At 39.1% G+C, this 16977-nt stretch overlaps 1 protein-coding gene and 2 non-coding genes across 3 annotated transcripts in view; 2 read left to right on the top strand and 1 right to left on the bottom strand.

Moving 5' to 3' along the window:
- DNAJC5B (DnaJ heat shock protein family (Hsp40) member C5 beta) overlaps positions 1–16977 on the bottom strand; it is a 54209-nt gene that overhangs the window by 27739 nt on the left and 9493 nt on the right. The window contains exon 2 of the mRNA XM_021555722.3: positions 6360–8477. Within this exon, the coding sequence (XP_021411397.2) occupies positions 6360–6466 (107 nt within the window). The 5' untranslated portion in view covers positions 6467–8477. The remainder of the gene's footprint in view (positions 1–6359; positions 8478–16977) is intronic.
- Positions 1978–2066, top strand: TRNAY-GUA (transfer RNA tyrosine (anticodon GUA)). The gene is given in 2 exon segments: positions 1978–2014; positions 2031–2066. It is a non-coding gene; the product is annotated as a tRNA-Tyr (tRNA).
- On the top strand, positions 3153–3241 carry TRNAY-GUA (transfer RNA tyrosine (anticodon GUA)). Its single transcript is given in 2 exon segments — positions 3153–3189; positions 3206–3241. It is a non-coding gene; the product is annotated as a tRNA-Tyr (tRNA).

The raw sequence follows: 16977 nt of genomic DNA, 5'->3' as shown, positions 1-16977 counted from the left end.
AGGCATTTTTTGCTGAACCCTTGGGCAGGGGATGGTGATTCTGACCATGGGTGTTGTCCGCAGTCACTTCTAGCAGGAAAGTGAGTGGGTGGGTTGGTGGTTTTGCATGTAGAGCATCCTGGGTCAGGGCTGGGTGCCTGGGAGGGGAGAGGTCTCTGTCAGGGGTTTCAGGGTGGGGAATTAGCTCAAGTGGTAGAGCGCTCGCTTAGCATGCGAGAGGTAGCGGGATCGATGCCTGCATTCTCCAGTGATTTTCATTTCCCTTGCCTGGGTACAGGGCCCTTTGTCAGGGATCCATCTGACATCTGGAGAGGCTGCGGAGAAATCTATGGTGTGCCCTGGATTTGAAGAGGAGGATGACATTAGGAGCACTATGGGCAGTTTAATGGATTAGTTGATTTTCTCCTTCTTTGCTTGTGTCCTGGTTAGCCCCAAATGTTACCATATTCCATAGCCATTTGTACCCAGAATTGTTACTGTCTCTTGAAAACCTCGTGGCCGGAAATGGAACTGCAGGACTGTGGCATTGACAGGTCTTTTAAAAGCCAGGATTTCTCAGGCATAGCTCTTTCTTGCCTCTTGGTTTTTGCTCTTTCCATTTCATTCTCACAGGGAGAGAGCTGAGGCAGCATGGACAGAAGGTCCCCTTGGTTTTCTTTTGTTTTCTTTCCTGAGAGGGTTGCTTAAGAATTTTGAGGAGCTGTATTTTGTGGTCCTGGACTGCTTCAAAGCAAATTTCACCTGTCTACAGTCACAACATTGCACCAAGAAAAGCACAGCAGCCCCACTCTACATGGTCGTACCAACCTGCCAGCAGTGCCCAGTGGAAGGGGAGTCGTGAGTCGCCCCTGCCAACTGTCTGCTGTGTCTCCTCATGAAAAGGTGAAGCCCTTATATGAGTTCCAGCTGGATTGAATTACAGGTGGTGGAGTGACTTTTTTGACAGAGCTGCTGCCGCCAGAGAGATAGGAAGGGCATTTGTCTGGTTTTGGACTCTAGGTTTTCTTTGTGTTTTGCCCTTGTTCTCTGCTGCTTGTTGTTTAGGGGGAGTTTTTGTAATCATGGAGGTTTGGTATCTGTGTTGTTTTGGGTTTTTTTTCCTCTGTTTTTGTTCTCTCTGTCCACGTGCAGTCGAAAGAGGGAAAGGGCTGCCACAATTTTTGTCTATCCACATGCAGTCCTTCATGGAGGGTGCCATCTCGGGCAGACGGTTTTCTCTGAACTTTTTGTTTGTCCTTGTTCCCAGGGAGTCTGTGAGATTTAGAAACAGTGTAACTAGTGATTATTATTGTTATTTTTCTTGCCTGTTGCTATTTCACATTTTTCGTAAATTATTTTTCATTTATATATACTTGTGTTTCTCTCTACTTATTGGTGGAAAGTGATTGACTAAAAATAAATGGAAGGTAACTTGTTTAAAGTGTCTACCCCCTTAGCTTGACTTAAACCCAGACAGTTTGGCAGTTCTCAAATATCAAGCTCAATACAAATAAGAACATCAATGAAATGGAACAACTTCATTAGAGAGCCACCAAGAATCTTAAGGAATCACTGGATTTCTCTTTAAGGATGGGCTGAAGAGAGTGGGCATGTTCAGTTTACAGTAAGAGAGGTTCTGAGGACTTGCAGATGACCTTGTGGAACTTCACTGTGGGTCACAGAATTGAGAAAGGGCTATCATTTTGTTTTGCCTTGTGCTTCAGCAGAGATCAAACAGCACAGTAAAGGGGAATCAAGGGAAAATTCAGCAGGATATACATAAGCCCTAAAGAGAGTCCATCAGTACAAGATGACGTCCAAAGAGCTTATGGAGCATTTCTGTTTGTGGTTTGCATGACTGATCAGCTAAAGTGTTGAGCAAGGATTGGAGATGATGGAGCTGAGGTTTTTTGAAGCAGGGTGTGGTAACAGAGGCATGATGGTGCACTGTGGCTTGGGAGAAGTGCTGGGCGAGGTCCCAGGCAGGTGCCCATGCTTCCTTCGATAGCTCAGCTGGTAGAGCGGAGGACTGTAGGCTCCCTTGCACGGCCATCCTTAGGTCGCTGGTTCAACTCCGGCTCGAAGGAGAGACCTTTTGGCTCTGGCACACATCCTGCCTTTTTCTGGTCCTGCCCAGGGGACTCCCCAGAATGAGCTGCCCAGTCATGATCTCTTACCTAAGCTGTGGGAGATAATGAGCCAAGGCATTTTTTGCTGAACCCTTGATCAGGGGATGCTGGTTCTGAGCTCTGGGCTTTCAGGGGTCACCTCCAAGAGGAAGGTGAGTGAGTGTGGTAATGTGAAAGTGAAGGTCACTAGTGGGGGTTCAGGCTTTGGGTGCAGGGCATCCTGGGCCAGGGCCATGTGCCTGGGAGGGGAGAGGACTTTGTCAGGGGCTTCAGGGTGGGGAATTAGCTCAAGTGGTAGAGCGCTCGCTTAGCATGCGAGAGGTAGTGGGATCGATGCCTGCATTCTCCAGTGCTTTTCATTTCCCTTGCCTGGATACAACGCCCTTTTCCAGGGCTCCATCTGTCCCCTGTGGAGAGTTATGGTGTGCCCTGAATTTACAGGCAAGGAAGACATTTAGGCTTCTATCAAGATTCCTATGGGTAGTTTAACAGGAGAAATTAAGTTCTCTCCTTTGCTTCACAGTTCTCAAATCTCAAGCCCAGTACACAAAAGAACATTGATGAAATGTTAAACCTCAGTCAAGGGCTGCTCAGAATCTCAAGGAATTGATGGATTTGTCTTAAGGATCTGCTGAGGGAAGTGGGCAGGTTCAGTTTGGATAAAATAGATATTTGGAGGACTTGTTGCTGTGTTTAGGCTTAAGATACGGAAAAGAAAAATGGCGGTAATTTTGCTTGTCTTATGCTTGAGCAGAGAGCAAAAGACAGCACAGTTAAAGGGAATCAAGGGAAACTGCAGCAGGATATACATAAGCTGTGTGTGGCCCTAAAGAGATTCCATCTACTCATGATGAAAATGATGTCCAAAGAGCTTATGGAGCATTTCTGTTTGTAGTTTTCATGACTGATCAGCTAAAGTGTTGAGCAAGGATCAGAAATTATGGAGCTGAAGCTATTTGAAGCAGGGTGTGGTAATAGAGGCATGATGGTGCACTGTGGCTTGAGAAAAGTGCTGGGCGAGGTCCCAGGCAGGTGCCCATGCTTCCTTCGATAGCTCAGCTGGTAGAGCGGAGGACTGTAGGCTCTCTTGCATGGCCATCCTTAGGTCGCTGGTTCAACTCCGGCTCGAAGGAGAGACCTTTTGGCTCTGGCACACATCCTGCCTTTTTCTGGTCCTGCCCAAGGGACTCCCCAGAATGAGCTGCCCAGTCATGAGCTCTTGCCTAAGCTGTGGGAGATAATGAGCCAAGGCATTTTTAGATGAACCCTTGGGCAGGGGATGGTGATTCTGACCATGGGTGTTGTCCGCAGTCACTTCTAGCAGGAAAGTTAGTGGGTGTGTTGGTGGTTTTGCATGTAGAGCATCCTGAGTCAGGGCTGGGTGCCTGGGAGGGGAGAGGACTTTTTCAGGGGCTTCTGGGTGGGGAATTAGCTCAAGTGGTAGAGCGCTCGCTTAGCATGTGAGAGGTAGCGGGATCGATGCCTGCATTCTCCAGTGCTTTTCATTCTCTTTCCTGCACCATAGGTGCTGTGTCCTCTCTTGGCTGTGTGGAGTCTTGGGTGGACCCAGAGGCTGTATCAGGAGTAGAACATGCCATTGGCATAGGCATGAGTAAGCAATTTTCCCTCTTTTCTTTGTAGTAATTAAATGGCAATAAGAGTGCAGTACACTTTTTCTAATAAAATTCTTAATCGCCAATTTACCATCACAGAGATGCTGACCTTTTGGAGCAAGTTCAGAGGAGGCACACCATGGTGATTAGAAGGATGGTGCTCCTTTCCTAGGAGGAAAGGCCAGAAGAATTCGGATTATTCAGACTGGAAAAGAGAAATCTTTAGTGTGACATAATTGGAGCTTCCAGTACTTAGGTAGGGTCTACAAGAAAGATGGAGCAGGGCTTTTGACGAATGCATGTAATGACAGGACAAGGGGTAATAGCTCAAAATTGAAAGAGGCAAAGTTTAGATTAGATATTGCAAAGAAATTCTTCACTGTGAGGTTGGTGATGCACTGGAATTGGCTGCTCAGAGAAGTTGTGGATGACCTATCCCTGGACTTGCTCAAGGCCATATTGGATGAGGCTTTGAACAACTTTATCTAGTCTGAGCAACCTTGGGCAGAGGATTGGAAGCAGATGATCTTTAAGGTCCCTCCCAACACACATCACTCTACAATTCTGTAATTTTCTTATAAGCAGTCTATCAAGCAGGATCTTTTGAAACTTCTGAAGAAAAGAAATCCAGTATATATCTCTCTGCATATTACTTCACTGTCAGACAAGAAAGCGTAAGTCAAAGTACAGTTTCATTTATTATGCCAAAAAAAGGTTCTAAAATTATATTTGTATTATATTGAAGATAAACAGCTCTCCTTTGAAATTCTGATTATTAAAAGCCCATTAGCTTTACTCCCTGATAAATTAGATTGTGCCAAACTCCAAATAAAATCACAGATTCATGTCTGTCATGTTTATTAAAAAGCAAATCTTGCCCTGGGCTGTGGTGGTATAATTAACAGTGACTTAATTAATAATGGCAGGAAACTCAGAATCAGGTATGGCTGGTTTTATACCTTGTACTAAAGAATACCATTTCAGCAGCAGATTTTTGGATTAATGTAAATTAAATTATAATTAAAGCAAATCTATGAGACTGACTCATCATTTTATCTTGCAAATATTTACAGCTACTCTATTAAAAGTGAATCCCTCTGACATTTCCACTTTAGTCAGAAGCAGCCTTTTTTTTTCTCTAATTACTAATAAAGATGGAGGAAACACCACTCTCAGTTTTGCCATAGATCACTGTGTAAATGATCCATATTCACGCTCAGCATTAAATAAAGTTAATTGCATTCTACATTCTTCCATGACAGCTTTCTCCTTTGGGAATTTCTAGAAAATTAAATGTAAAAGCAACCAGAAAACATGAAGTTTGAGACAGAAGATGATTCCTGCACCTAGGTTGTACTACAGGGACACAGAAGGTGCAAGTCATAAGTGAATTTGATACCATAGTATGCTTTTTTCCCAGTGGTATAATTATTCAAGACAACAGAACCATGGGATGACAACAGTTCTCCTTCCATTGTATGAAGAGTTTGGACATCCACTACTTTTGCCTCCATTGAATATGTGCCTTTAGGAACAGAAAGCAGGAAAAATGGAATTTGTTCAAAAATATGGAGGACAGAGTCTTGCCAAAATTCAAGCTAAACAATGCAAGTAGATATTTTTCATAAACCTTTTGGAGTTCATATATATTCTTACATTTGATAGGAAAAGTAAGATGTGTGAAGTTTGCCTGGTAATGTAGTGCAACCAACAATACCCAGAATGATGCTGTAATAAAAGTTTTACAATATTTATTAAACCTGCAAATACATGTCTGACATATTTCAGCGTCAAGAACATCTACACATGACATTGAATTTTTTTTCTTTTTCAACAGCAGCTGAGCAAATTTAAGGGCAAAATTGCCCATAAAATCTTCTGATCTTACTTCTAGGTCATGTTACATTTCAACAATAAAATATCTGCCACTATTTTGATAACTTCTGTTTGACTCAAACTATTCTTAATGTCCTCTCTTCTTTTTAAATAGAGAAACTACCATTCCTGTGCCAGTATTTTTCAATAGTTGGTTATACTCACAATTAAAACCATGTACCTCTTTTTCAGCTCAAATAATTTTCAGATCCCAAGCTCTGCTTTTTATTATGCCTGCTTTCATAAAGTGAACAACTATCTCACACCTAGCAATTTTCCCCTTCAAGGACATTACACATTCTAATCAAATAATCTTTTTCTTTTCTTCTAAATCTATCTTTTCTTCTAAATAATCTTCTTTTTCTTTTCTGACAAGATAAACTTATTGAACTCCTTATGTTTCTTACTTTAGTTCTCAAAGTGTCATTACAGCACTTGCATTAGCTTTACTTTTCAACAAACTTCAGGAAAAATACTAACACAAGAACTGGGTGCAGTATTCAAATAGCCCAGGTTGGTTTATCCCAACAGTCTCACCTCTCATTCACTTAGATTAAAATATTTTTGATTATTCACAGACTGCTTGTGGGATGAAATCAGTAGATTTGCATTGCATCATCTCTGATTCTTTTCAGGCTCATAAATTTAAAAAGAAGGAAGGATTGTGACAATGAATGTGCAGGTAACTCAAAAGGTTTTACTGTCATAATCATTCCAGACAAATAAACATTTTTAGACCTGTTGCAAAGCACATTTTACATACCTGTAGGACTTCTTAATCTCATCATGTGTTGCTCCCTTCTCTAGTGCCAGGATTTCATATAATGCTTCACCTGATGTTGACAAAGCACGTTGCCTTTGTTCAGCCATGATAGCAGTGCATTACCAAAGCTGCTAATGTAGAACATAATATAAAATACCAGGGACTGCAAAGTATATAGAGATAGTATTTCTTATTGTTCATTTTAATAGATTTTTTTCAGGCAGCATAAGGTTAAAAATACATGAAAGTGAATCTAGAGTAAAATCACTGTGAGGGTGGTGAAGCACTGGAACAGGTTGCCCAGAGAAGCTGTGGCTGGCCTATCACTGGAGGTTTTCAAGGCCAGGCTGGATGAGGCTCTGAGCAACCTGATCTAGTGGAAGGTGTCCCTGCCCAGGGTAGGGGGTTGGAACAAGATGACCTTCAGGGTCTCTTCCAACTTAAACCATTCTAGGATGCTACATAAACCATCATTTAAACCACAAGATATAGATACCTGTGATTCATAAGAGAAAGCTACAGCTCATTGATGACAGAACAAAACTCTCACCACAACTTTCTTTCTTTGAATGTTGGACCTCTCTCCAAATGTTGAAAAGTGATCACAGAAAAAACGTAAAAGTGACCTGTAAACCAGCTTTGTTAGGTAAGACTATACTCTTTTTTATTACACCCTTCTCATTGCTGAGCTAGAAACATTATCATGACATTATTCATATGTTATTTACTAAGCCACATTTTGGTTCAGAACCAATCATGTAACACTTTTTTAGTTCTATGGTATTATTCAATATGAAAAAGAAAATCAAATACCATGTAAGTACACAGAGAAACATAATCCATGTAGTAATTCTGGCACATAGGATTTACTTTGTTGTTGTCTTTTTCTGATCAGCCAACTCACAATTAAGGGTCCTTTGACCTGCTGGAAAAAATACCTTTCTACTTCTAAGTGTTGAAAACAATCCCTCAATTAAATGTACTGAACTTTTAGTTTTAAGTTAACAATTAGAAAATGGAATTCCATGAGAGGATCTAGATCTTACTTTACCACCTGCAGTAGTTACCATGCTTTCTGTTCATGATGGCATGTGTAGAGCATATTTAGTATAATCCTGGGATCTATCCTGGTATCATGCAAGGCATATGAAGCCTGTTAATGCACAAGATAATGGCAGTAACTATGTGAAGTCACAGATATACAGCATTAGTTAAAAATCTGTGACATAATGCTGATCAGCTACCTGGCAGCCCTGAAGCATAAACCAAAATTAAAGCTATGATGTATTTAATTTTGAAGAACTACAAGGTCATGTAATTTGTACTTTCTCATAAAATAATTTTAATAACCTAGTCAGCTATGGAAATTTAGACTCAATAGCCTATTCAGTCTTCTAGCAATTAATCAACATGAAGCTTTAACTTTAGCTATTCAAAATTATTTCTTACTTATTTAAAGCAGTTCTATAAAATACTAAAAGTGCAATGAGACAATACTTTTCTAGAAAAAGTTACACTCTCCTTTACCAGTCACAATTTTAGTCTAGATACATTCCTGATGGCTGAAATTACATTAGAATACTATTTTTGAGCTACTTATTTTTGTTCCAGTAGAACAAAAGCAAGAAGATGTTGTTTTCTTCCTTGAATGACAGTAAAATTACTAAAACACAGTCCAAATTCTGGTAACAATTCTACATCTCCTAAGAAGGTGGGACCCCAGATAACTTAGTCTCCTTCTGTGTCGATTTTACATTACCCAGCATTAAGCATCTTATACAGAGATTGTAATAATACGCCTTTTTTTTTTTTTACAATACCCATAGTTCACTTGGATTAGTGCTGAAATACAAGGCAAAGTTATTCAAAGAACATACCTGCTTCAAAAAGTGGTGGAACACAGTCTGGCATGTATAAATTCACAACATTATGAGTTCAATACCTTGATGTCTTTATGCACATATCATCCCAAAGGAAAGAAGCAAGTGACACCAGAAGTGTTGCTCCACAGAAAGCAGCTGCTGCTTTTCATCCTTCACAATCAGGGTTAAACAGGTCAGCGGAGTCTGATTACGTCTTTTGTTGTCCAGTATCCAATTGGTTATCTCTCAGGAAGATCTATGAAAGAGCAAATAAAACATTCATGAGTCTAAAAGCTGATATATCCAAGAGTTAATGACACCAAAAAATTTGGGACAACTGTGTATTGAGTTAGTTGTTCTTCTCTGCTTTACACCTGATAGGGTATTGAGTTTGTCTTTTTTTTTTTTTTTTCCCCATGCAAATATATTATTTTAAATATCTTAAATATAGTCTCTTGCTCTAAATTTCACTTATTTAAGTTTTTGTTAAGCCAGCCATGGTTTAGGTTTACTACATAATTTCTTTCAAAACAGGATTAATTGAAGAAGTCCCTTCAGGACTTAGTTCTGAGTTCTTGAAAATTTTTATATCAAAGTAGAAGATGTAGGATGTTGTCTTTTATTCTGATGCAGTTTCTTGTCTTACAGCATAAAAACCTAGAGAGCTATTCCTTTTAATTTGAAACAGAGAAAGCTATAAATGCTAGAGAGTTTACAAACTCAATTTTTTTCTTGGATATAATTTTTGGAACCAAATAGTTCATCCTTTGCACTCAAAAATTTCCTAGATCACCCAATTCCAAACCATATCCTCTGTACTATGTTGACTTTGGCTGGCTGCCAGACCTCTACCCACCTCACACCATTCACCATCCCCCCTTCAACAGAATGGGAAGAGAGGGTAAACTGAAAAGCTCAAAGATCAACGTAGAGTTAGGGTGATCCCATATCCATTACTGTCATGGGCAAAATAGATGTAACCTGGGGAAAATGAATTTAATTTATAACTAATTAAAAGATATTTGGATGGTAAGAGACCAAAACAAAAATTAAACGCCTTCCTCTTGCCACTCTGTTTCCAGGCTCAAATTAGCTCTTTCATTCACATCTATCCCCCACCATCCATAGCAGAGCCGGAAGGACAGAAATTGTGGGTTCTATAGTTATGATAATATTAAGTGCATATCTATAAAGTATACTTATGATAATATATATATGAGAGATGTGTATGTCACATATATGACACAGTTATGGCCAAATACACAACAAAGTGTGTTATGATTGGTCATATATATATTTATATATATAAATATATTTATGATTATATAATTATGACTATATAAAAACAAAAGAACAATAGAAGAGCTAATAAAAATTGTTAAGAAGATGCTTTTTAATGTGAAGCATATGATTTTAACATTTCTCTTGTTCTTAGGTATATACTTAATGTCAGACATTCCCTCAAATTTCAGCTTTGTATGGGGAGAAGGCAAGGGACATTTCAATCTAAAATGTGAGTGTTTTTCATAGTTATGAGAAGTCAAAATAGCATAGTCAAAGTATCTTTCCCAGGACAATAACAACAGATTAGGTATAGCTGATTCATTACATTGCATAAACACAATAAACCAGATAATTCAATCAGCACACTTGATCTCTATCTTTGAAATGAAATATACTCTTTCTAATGATAATAAGATATTTAGGGGAAAAAATTAAAACGGGCAGAAAATAAAATCACTTCCAGGTTATCCAAATGCCTTGTATTTATATTGATCCTATTACAAGATCCCTGCTCTGCATTCCTGGCACAGGCCGGGACTTGCAGTTCCGTGTGGATACAGCGCCCTCTGGCGCGCAGGGCTGGGACAGCTCTGCAACCTGCCTTGCTCTTCCTGCTAGCACTCCTTGCTTTGAAGGAAACGAGCACAATCCCAGCAAATCTAGGGAGTTTTGTCCCTTTTGGCGTTCTGTATTCCTAACACATTCTAAAGAATCTTTAAAAGACTCAAAATTTGATGAATTGTTATAAATCTTTTGTCAGATCAGCTGTGCAATTTAGAAGAATAGCAGGATAATTTAATACCTTTTCAGGCTTCTCATTAATTTTTTGTTTTGTATTGTAATACCTGATAGTGCACCACAAGACCACTGTAGCAGGCAATACAAAAATAAAGCACTATTCTAGTCCCAAAGGCTCTTCTATCTAAAAAGTCTGGTTTATACTTTTTATTTCATCTATATATTGCATGTCTTTTCAAAGCAGGCAAATCAGAACATGCCTGGAAATTCAAAGTTGAATATCAGACATAAAATATTTGAAACATGCCCCAGACAGAACAAGAGGTCTGGGGTTGCTTCAGAAGCCTCCAGTTACAAATAGCCAGAGCTAAGCACTGAAGGACTCTGAGTCACTCCAGTCCTTCCTCCTACCACTCCCTCCTTTTCTGGGCTCATAGAGAGTTGAAGTACCTAAAGCCTGGAGCTGAGTGATATACATGCATAAAGGTACTGGTGTCATTGCTTAACAGTGGTGTGAATTTTAACTTCCAAGGCAAGGAAAGAATTTTTTAAAGCTGAATTATACTCATAGCTTGTTGAATCTGGTAGGGTTAACACTAACAACATCAAAGCATATAGGAGATACAAGTGATCAGATAAAGCATTCCTGACCTTTATGGAGAACCTACAGCTTTTGACTCTTTCTTCCAGTTGTGGCAGGAAAAGAAGATCTCAGATTTTACTTTGAGGATCTTGACAATTGAAATAAACTGTCTTGCTGATATGCTTCAGTAAAGCTAGCAGGTTAAGGGAGATAATCCTTACCATCTACTCAGCACTGGTAAGGTCACATCTGAAGTGCTGGGTCCAGATAAGGGCCTCCAAAGTACATAAGAGACATGGACATACTGAAGAGAGTCCGAAAAAGGACCACAAGGATGATGAAGAGACTGGAGCATCTGTCCTGTGAGAAAAGGCTGAGAGAGCTGGGACTGTCCAGGATGGAGAAGACTCCGTAGGGGGAGCTCATCAATGTGTGCAAATGTCTGACGGGACAATGCAATGAGGACAGAGCCAGGCTCCTTTCAGTGGTGCCCAGTGCTGCAACCAGAGGCAATGGGCCCAGATTACAAACTCCCAAAAGTTAAAGGTTCCCTCTGAACATTCAGGACACACTTCTCCACTGTGAGGATGACTGAGCACTGCCACAAGTTGCCCAGAGAGGTTTGGAGTCTTCATCCTCAGAGATACTCAAAAGCTGTCTGGACATGGTTCTGGGCAATTGGCTCTAGGTGTCCCTGATTGCTTTCCCAGAAACCTCCCTGCTATGATTACTATTGTCACTAACTTCTGTGCCTTGTTCAACAAAAAGGTTGTCCACATGGATGTTGGAATTTATATTGGTGACTGACCAGACATGCCAAGAGAAAGAAGGCAGGTAAGGATACTGGAAGAAGAACTCTTTCTAGCTGATGACTTTTCACTGGTGAATGAATAGCAGTCTGGAAAAAACAAGACCCAACATAAGTAGAGCATGAGAATATAAGTGAAGTATGGTAGGCTGATAATATGTGAATTCAGAAAGGGTGTATACAGGGAGAGTGTGTTCTAGATTTTCACTCTCTGGGCAGGATTTTTCTTCTGTTTTATATTTTGATATTATGCTCTGGTGATACCAATATTTGTAACATCCAGCTAACCAAGATAGTCAAAGGACAAACAATGGAGACAGAGAAAAAAAAAGAATGCTCCTGCCAAGATGTGCTGGGCCTCTGGTTAAGGTATGGGGATTGATTTTTGTTAAGAATGAAGAGTACTTCTGAATTGCTATGTCCCCAAATGCTCTTCTTGTAATTTCTTTTTATCCGGTTCTGTTTCACATGCTCCTGGACATCTAGTGCCCTGTCTGAACTTTACGGCATGCTGTTAGATATTCAAACAATTTCCCAAAGAAAAGAGCATTGGATTAAGGTCCCTTCTTCAGAGGCATCTAAAAAGATGTCATCAAGCCCAACAATTTTACAGCAAGAAATTACATTCCTCTTGCCACATTTCTCTGTTACAGAATAGTTACTGTCATTATTACTTCAAAAATAATAACAGAATTGATTTAAATAATATGATTGCATTGCATCCATTTTTAAATACATGTAGCTATATTTGAAGGAAGGTATTCCATCTGGTAACCCATCTGCAACTCCATCTATACATGAAGTATTCATAAGAGAACATTCATATATTTGAATTCTCGGAACATATTGTGACCTTCTGTTACTATTCACATAGAATATCTCAATTTAAATATATCTTGGGTTTTTAATATCTTTAACTGAAGTACTAGAAAAAAGTAGCAAACTCAAGAAGCAGAAGCCTTAAATGAACAGTCAGTTACATATTTAAATTTTTCATGCCTTTATGTGGTCAGTTTGACACAAAGAAACAATCCAGACCTATAACTTCCTTGTTCATTCCAGTAAATTCAATTCAAAGCCTTGGCAGACTACTTAAGTGACATGATATAAACATTTTTTTTCCTGGCAATTTAAACTAGAGGCCCCTAACATGATGTTTTAAGTAAAAGTAATATACTTAACATTTTCAAAAAGTTACTTAGGAAACACCAGGAATTTTATTTCCATTGTGGTTTATGAGAAAATTCTGGCTATCCTCCCTAATTTAAAGTGGGTTATGAAGGTAGCCTTAACTAAGATGTAAATCACAATAATCTTTCCATCTTTAATTTAAATTACTTGCTCAAAAGCAAAGACCAGGAAGTTTATTTAGCTTTGACAACTCAGAGGTGAGTTTTCTAGGTCTTTGAATAAAAATGAAGAGAGTTCCCTAATTCTTTATTTAGGCAGTGTCTTGGTAATTTACTTTGCAAGCATCTGTAATGCTTTAAGGCAGTATTCTACAACTTCTTATAGTAAATTTACAAATCCACAGTTCTAGTAGCAAGGTTATTAATTTTAGCATGGTCTAATCAGCTACAGCAAAGAATCAGGAAGATTAGCTTGAACAGTATAAATAAGTACTTTGACCTATTTCTTTCTGGTTATTTTACCAGAAACATATTAGGAAACAGCAGTATCATAACTTCACAGTACCTGTTCTTTGGGACTCAAGACTGGTTTTTGTCCTCCCCACCAAATACAACATTTCTTCAGCACCAAACAGTTCTCCCTACTTGTTCCTCCTTCACATAGTTTTCATAATTCACCCTCCTGCAAGCTTTGTCTATGCAAGCTTTTCCTTGAAATCCCCACATAGTCCTCTGTTCTACCCTGCACCTACCATTCAACTATTCTCTCCAAAATTCCTGCAAGCTGGCTGCTTACGTACATAGTTCTCAGGAGGGAGGGGATGCAGCAGGGGAGATAGCATTTCTCTCTAAAGCTTCATTAATCCCCACACTGGATTTATTGCCCTGTCTTAGAAATGCTCACTTAATTGATGGCTGAGAAAGGTAAATTCTTTCTAAAGTGCTGATGAGTAACTATCTTATCTAGAGACAGAAAGGAATGCCTGTTCAGTGGTTGAGTTACAAGTCAAAGAATTAAAGCAATATGCAATCCCAGTAGGGGAATTACAGATTAACGGATGAGAAGAGAGAAGTCTAAGATATTTTTCTTTCCTAAATGTTATTTACTGTCAGAAAGTAATTTTTTTTTATGTATTTCATTAGCATAAATATTTTGCCGATAAAGTAAATAAGCAGAATCATAAACATGAATTTTATTGTGCACATAGCTACTGGAAATATTTTGCAATGGTCAGAAGACTAACATTTCAGTAAATTAGTAGCTTCATTGTTAACCATTTATCACAGCTGTTCTTGAGGTTTTTTCCCTCACCTTTCAGCTGGAAAATAGTCTGAGCTGAAACTCAAAGTCTGAACTCATGGGATCACAGTTGGCTCAAGTTAATCTTAGGGCTGCAAGCAAAGGAGTAGTCCAAACTTCCACAAATTTTCTTTCTTACAATTATTTTTTCCCTAAGTTTTCAGCAAAATCAGTTTCTAGCCTGACTCACTCCGCAACTGGCATTATTACTAGAGCTGATGCAATGCAAGTGGTGACATCACACCTTTTGAGCAGCAGTAAAGCCTTACGTTGTTTTCAGCTCACCACAGCTGCACCTTAAGAAGGATATAGGGGCCAGAATACCATACAAGCATGAAGCACAAGTAAATTCTGTGGAAAATAGTACGAATAAGGAGAATTAAGACTCCTCTGGACTAGTCTGTGGCTAAAGGATATGCCAATGTTTAACTATATACTAAACACATTGGAGGCCTCTGCTGCCAGCTTAATACTGCCATGGGTACGTGACACAAGTTGCTTTTCCAGTTGAAATGTGCTCTTCCAATTCAATTTGTTCCAAGTTTCAACAAAACTTTGGCAGGTTACCTTTGTCCCAGCAGGATTAGTGCTGCAACAGATATCGGTTGCCCACACGGCCCCAGCGCTCTGTGGTTCCAGCCCAGTACATTTCCTCTGCAGCCAGGATAAAAGCAGACAGGCAGCAGAAAATCCTCACCGAGTGCTCTGCTAATTTGACAGAAATGTAATCATGTGCCCACACCTGATCCAGATCAAATTTGTACTGCTGGGTGATGTGGCATGGCCCAGAGCCAGCGGTAATGATTGTGGAACCACAGCGCTCGGCTAAGGCTTCTCCTGCAGAGGAATTACCCGTAGAGGAGACTGCACACAGAGAGTGTGGCCTATCACTGTGGAAACAGCTTGTGCAGGCTCCCCCGAACATGCCCGATCCCATCCGCACAAAGGAGACATGGTGTAACCCCTTGCCAAACCACCTTTCTTTCTACCCTCAGAGGCAGGGTGCTGGGTTAGCTTCTGACTGAGAGCATTAAGCACGGGAGGGGAAAAAAAAAAAAGGAAATTACATGTCTGAGGTTTTTCTTTCGGGCAAGTCTCTTATAAAAATAAAGGAGTGTACAAATGTCTTTGTTTCCCTGCCAACTTTTATAAGAACTAATTAAGACCAAGAAGAGCTTCATTTTCCTGTTTATTTCATAGAGAGAACAGCTAATGAATTTAACCTATTGATGATTTTGCAGCTGCCTTCTTTAATTTGCTTATGATTGGGAAACAGAAAGTTAGTGTAACAGCAGAGAGCTGCGAAAGCCGCTGAGCGGTCACTGGAGCGTGACCAGTGATCCAGCTGTGTGATCAAATTTCAATTAGGCAGCTGTGACAACAGAGCACTGGCTGTCCTTTCGAGCAAGAAAACAGTATTAAAATTAAGGCCACTGCTTAGTACTTGTTTATTTTCAAGTCAGCTGGTTTGCCCATAATAAGGTCAATATAACCATAAAGGTAGAGACTGCTGGCATTTATTTTCTGCCAAAGAACATCTTGAACTTTTCAACTTTATGATTTATCTATTGATTGCAATAGAAAATTCAGGCCACAAAATGCCATGGCAATTGCTACCAATAAATGAGAAATTACACTTTACCTGAAAACAATTTTCAGAGGGAAATATTAACAGGCCTTAACAAAATGTGCATTTCCTAGTTCAATCAAGTGGATTACAAGGCATTTATTATATCAGGGAGTCCTATGGACTTTATGGAAATTATCCAGAATTCAATAAAGATTTTTATGATTTCTATTAACTCTACAAAATAATTTTTAACATCCTTTTGATTCTGAAGGTGAGATCCCAGCCCTCTATAAATCAGTGACAGAACACACAGTTGAGATTGACAGAAAATAAGCACCCAATAATTTGCAAGTCTTATTTATAAAATTTTCCATATATTACTGTACATGACTGGGGAACCTTATCGGTTTTACTCACAATAAACTTTACATTGTGGTTTTTTTTTTTTTTCCCCAAAAGTGACAGGGGGAGGATGATTCACTTCAGAGGAAGTGAGTTAGTTCATTTTCTTGCTTTCTTTATAAAACAGCTCTTCAAACTTTTACATGTTATTTCAAAATATTATTTCAAAACAATTTGCAAATATTAGCCAGGGATTCCCAAACCCTGGTATCCTATCAGCAGACTACCTAAGCTACTTAAGAAGGCATGGGAACTACTGCTGCACTGCGGCACTATCACTTCCACAGCCAAGGTTAACCCTGCATCAGCTTCTGCATGAAGTTTTTTACAGTTCTAACAACTGGAAATTAGACTATCAAATAATGGCTAACTCTCCAGATTTCCACTGCTAATTTTATTCCAAAATCACAAATCTGAAGATGTGAAGCTTTTTCTGGGAAGCGGGGCAAAAGTCTTTTTAGATCAAGTAGAAATTGGCCACCAGAACCTTTTGGTTGGAATGAAGGAGTATTACAGGGTGTGCATGTAATTCGTGCTATAGAAATGGGAAATGGGTTTCTGCAGAATGCATGTCAAATCCAAGCAGAACAGGATCCATATTATATATTACTTGTCAACAGTCAGTATTTGCTGCTACTGTTGGTTCACATCACAATCTCCTTTGCTGGTGCCAGGCAATAGCAGATTTTCCTTTTCCTATTTCATTTGAAAGTCACATGAAATTTAAATTAATGTATTGTTGCAAATTGCATACAAAACAATGTTTTTTCCTACATTTGATGGGTAGCAATTATGAATAAGTTTTCATGATGAACATTTGTTTATTTTTTCCAAGTAGTGTTTAGAAATATCTGTTTTATCAATTGTTTCCACAAATGGACATCCATGCATACAGACATGATAAAGTGACAAGAAAACAAAAATAGAACTGAAAATTGAAT

Source organism: Lonchura striata, chromosome 2 (assembly GCF_050655825.1).
Source record: "Lonchura striata isolate lonStrDom1 chromosome 2, ASM5065582v1, whole genome shotgun sequence".
Lineage (NCBI taxonomy): Eukaryota > Metazoa > Chordata > Aves > Passeriformes > Estrildidae > Lonchura > Lonchura striata.
This window is presented reverse-complemented; position numbering and strand designations above follow the sequence as displayed.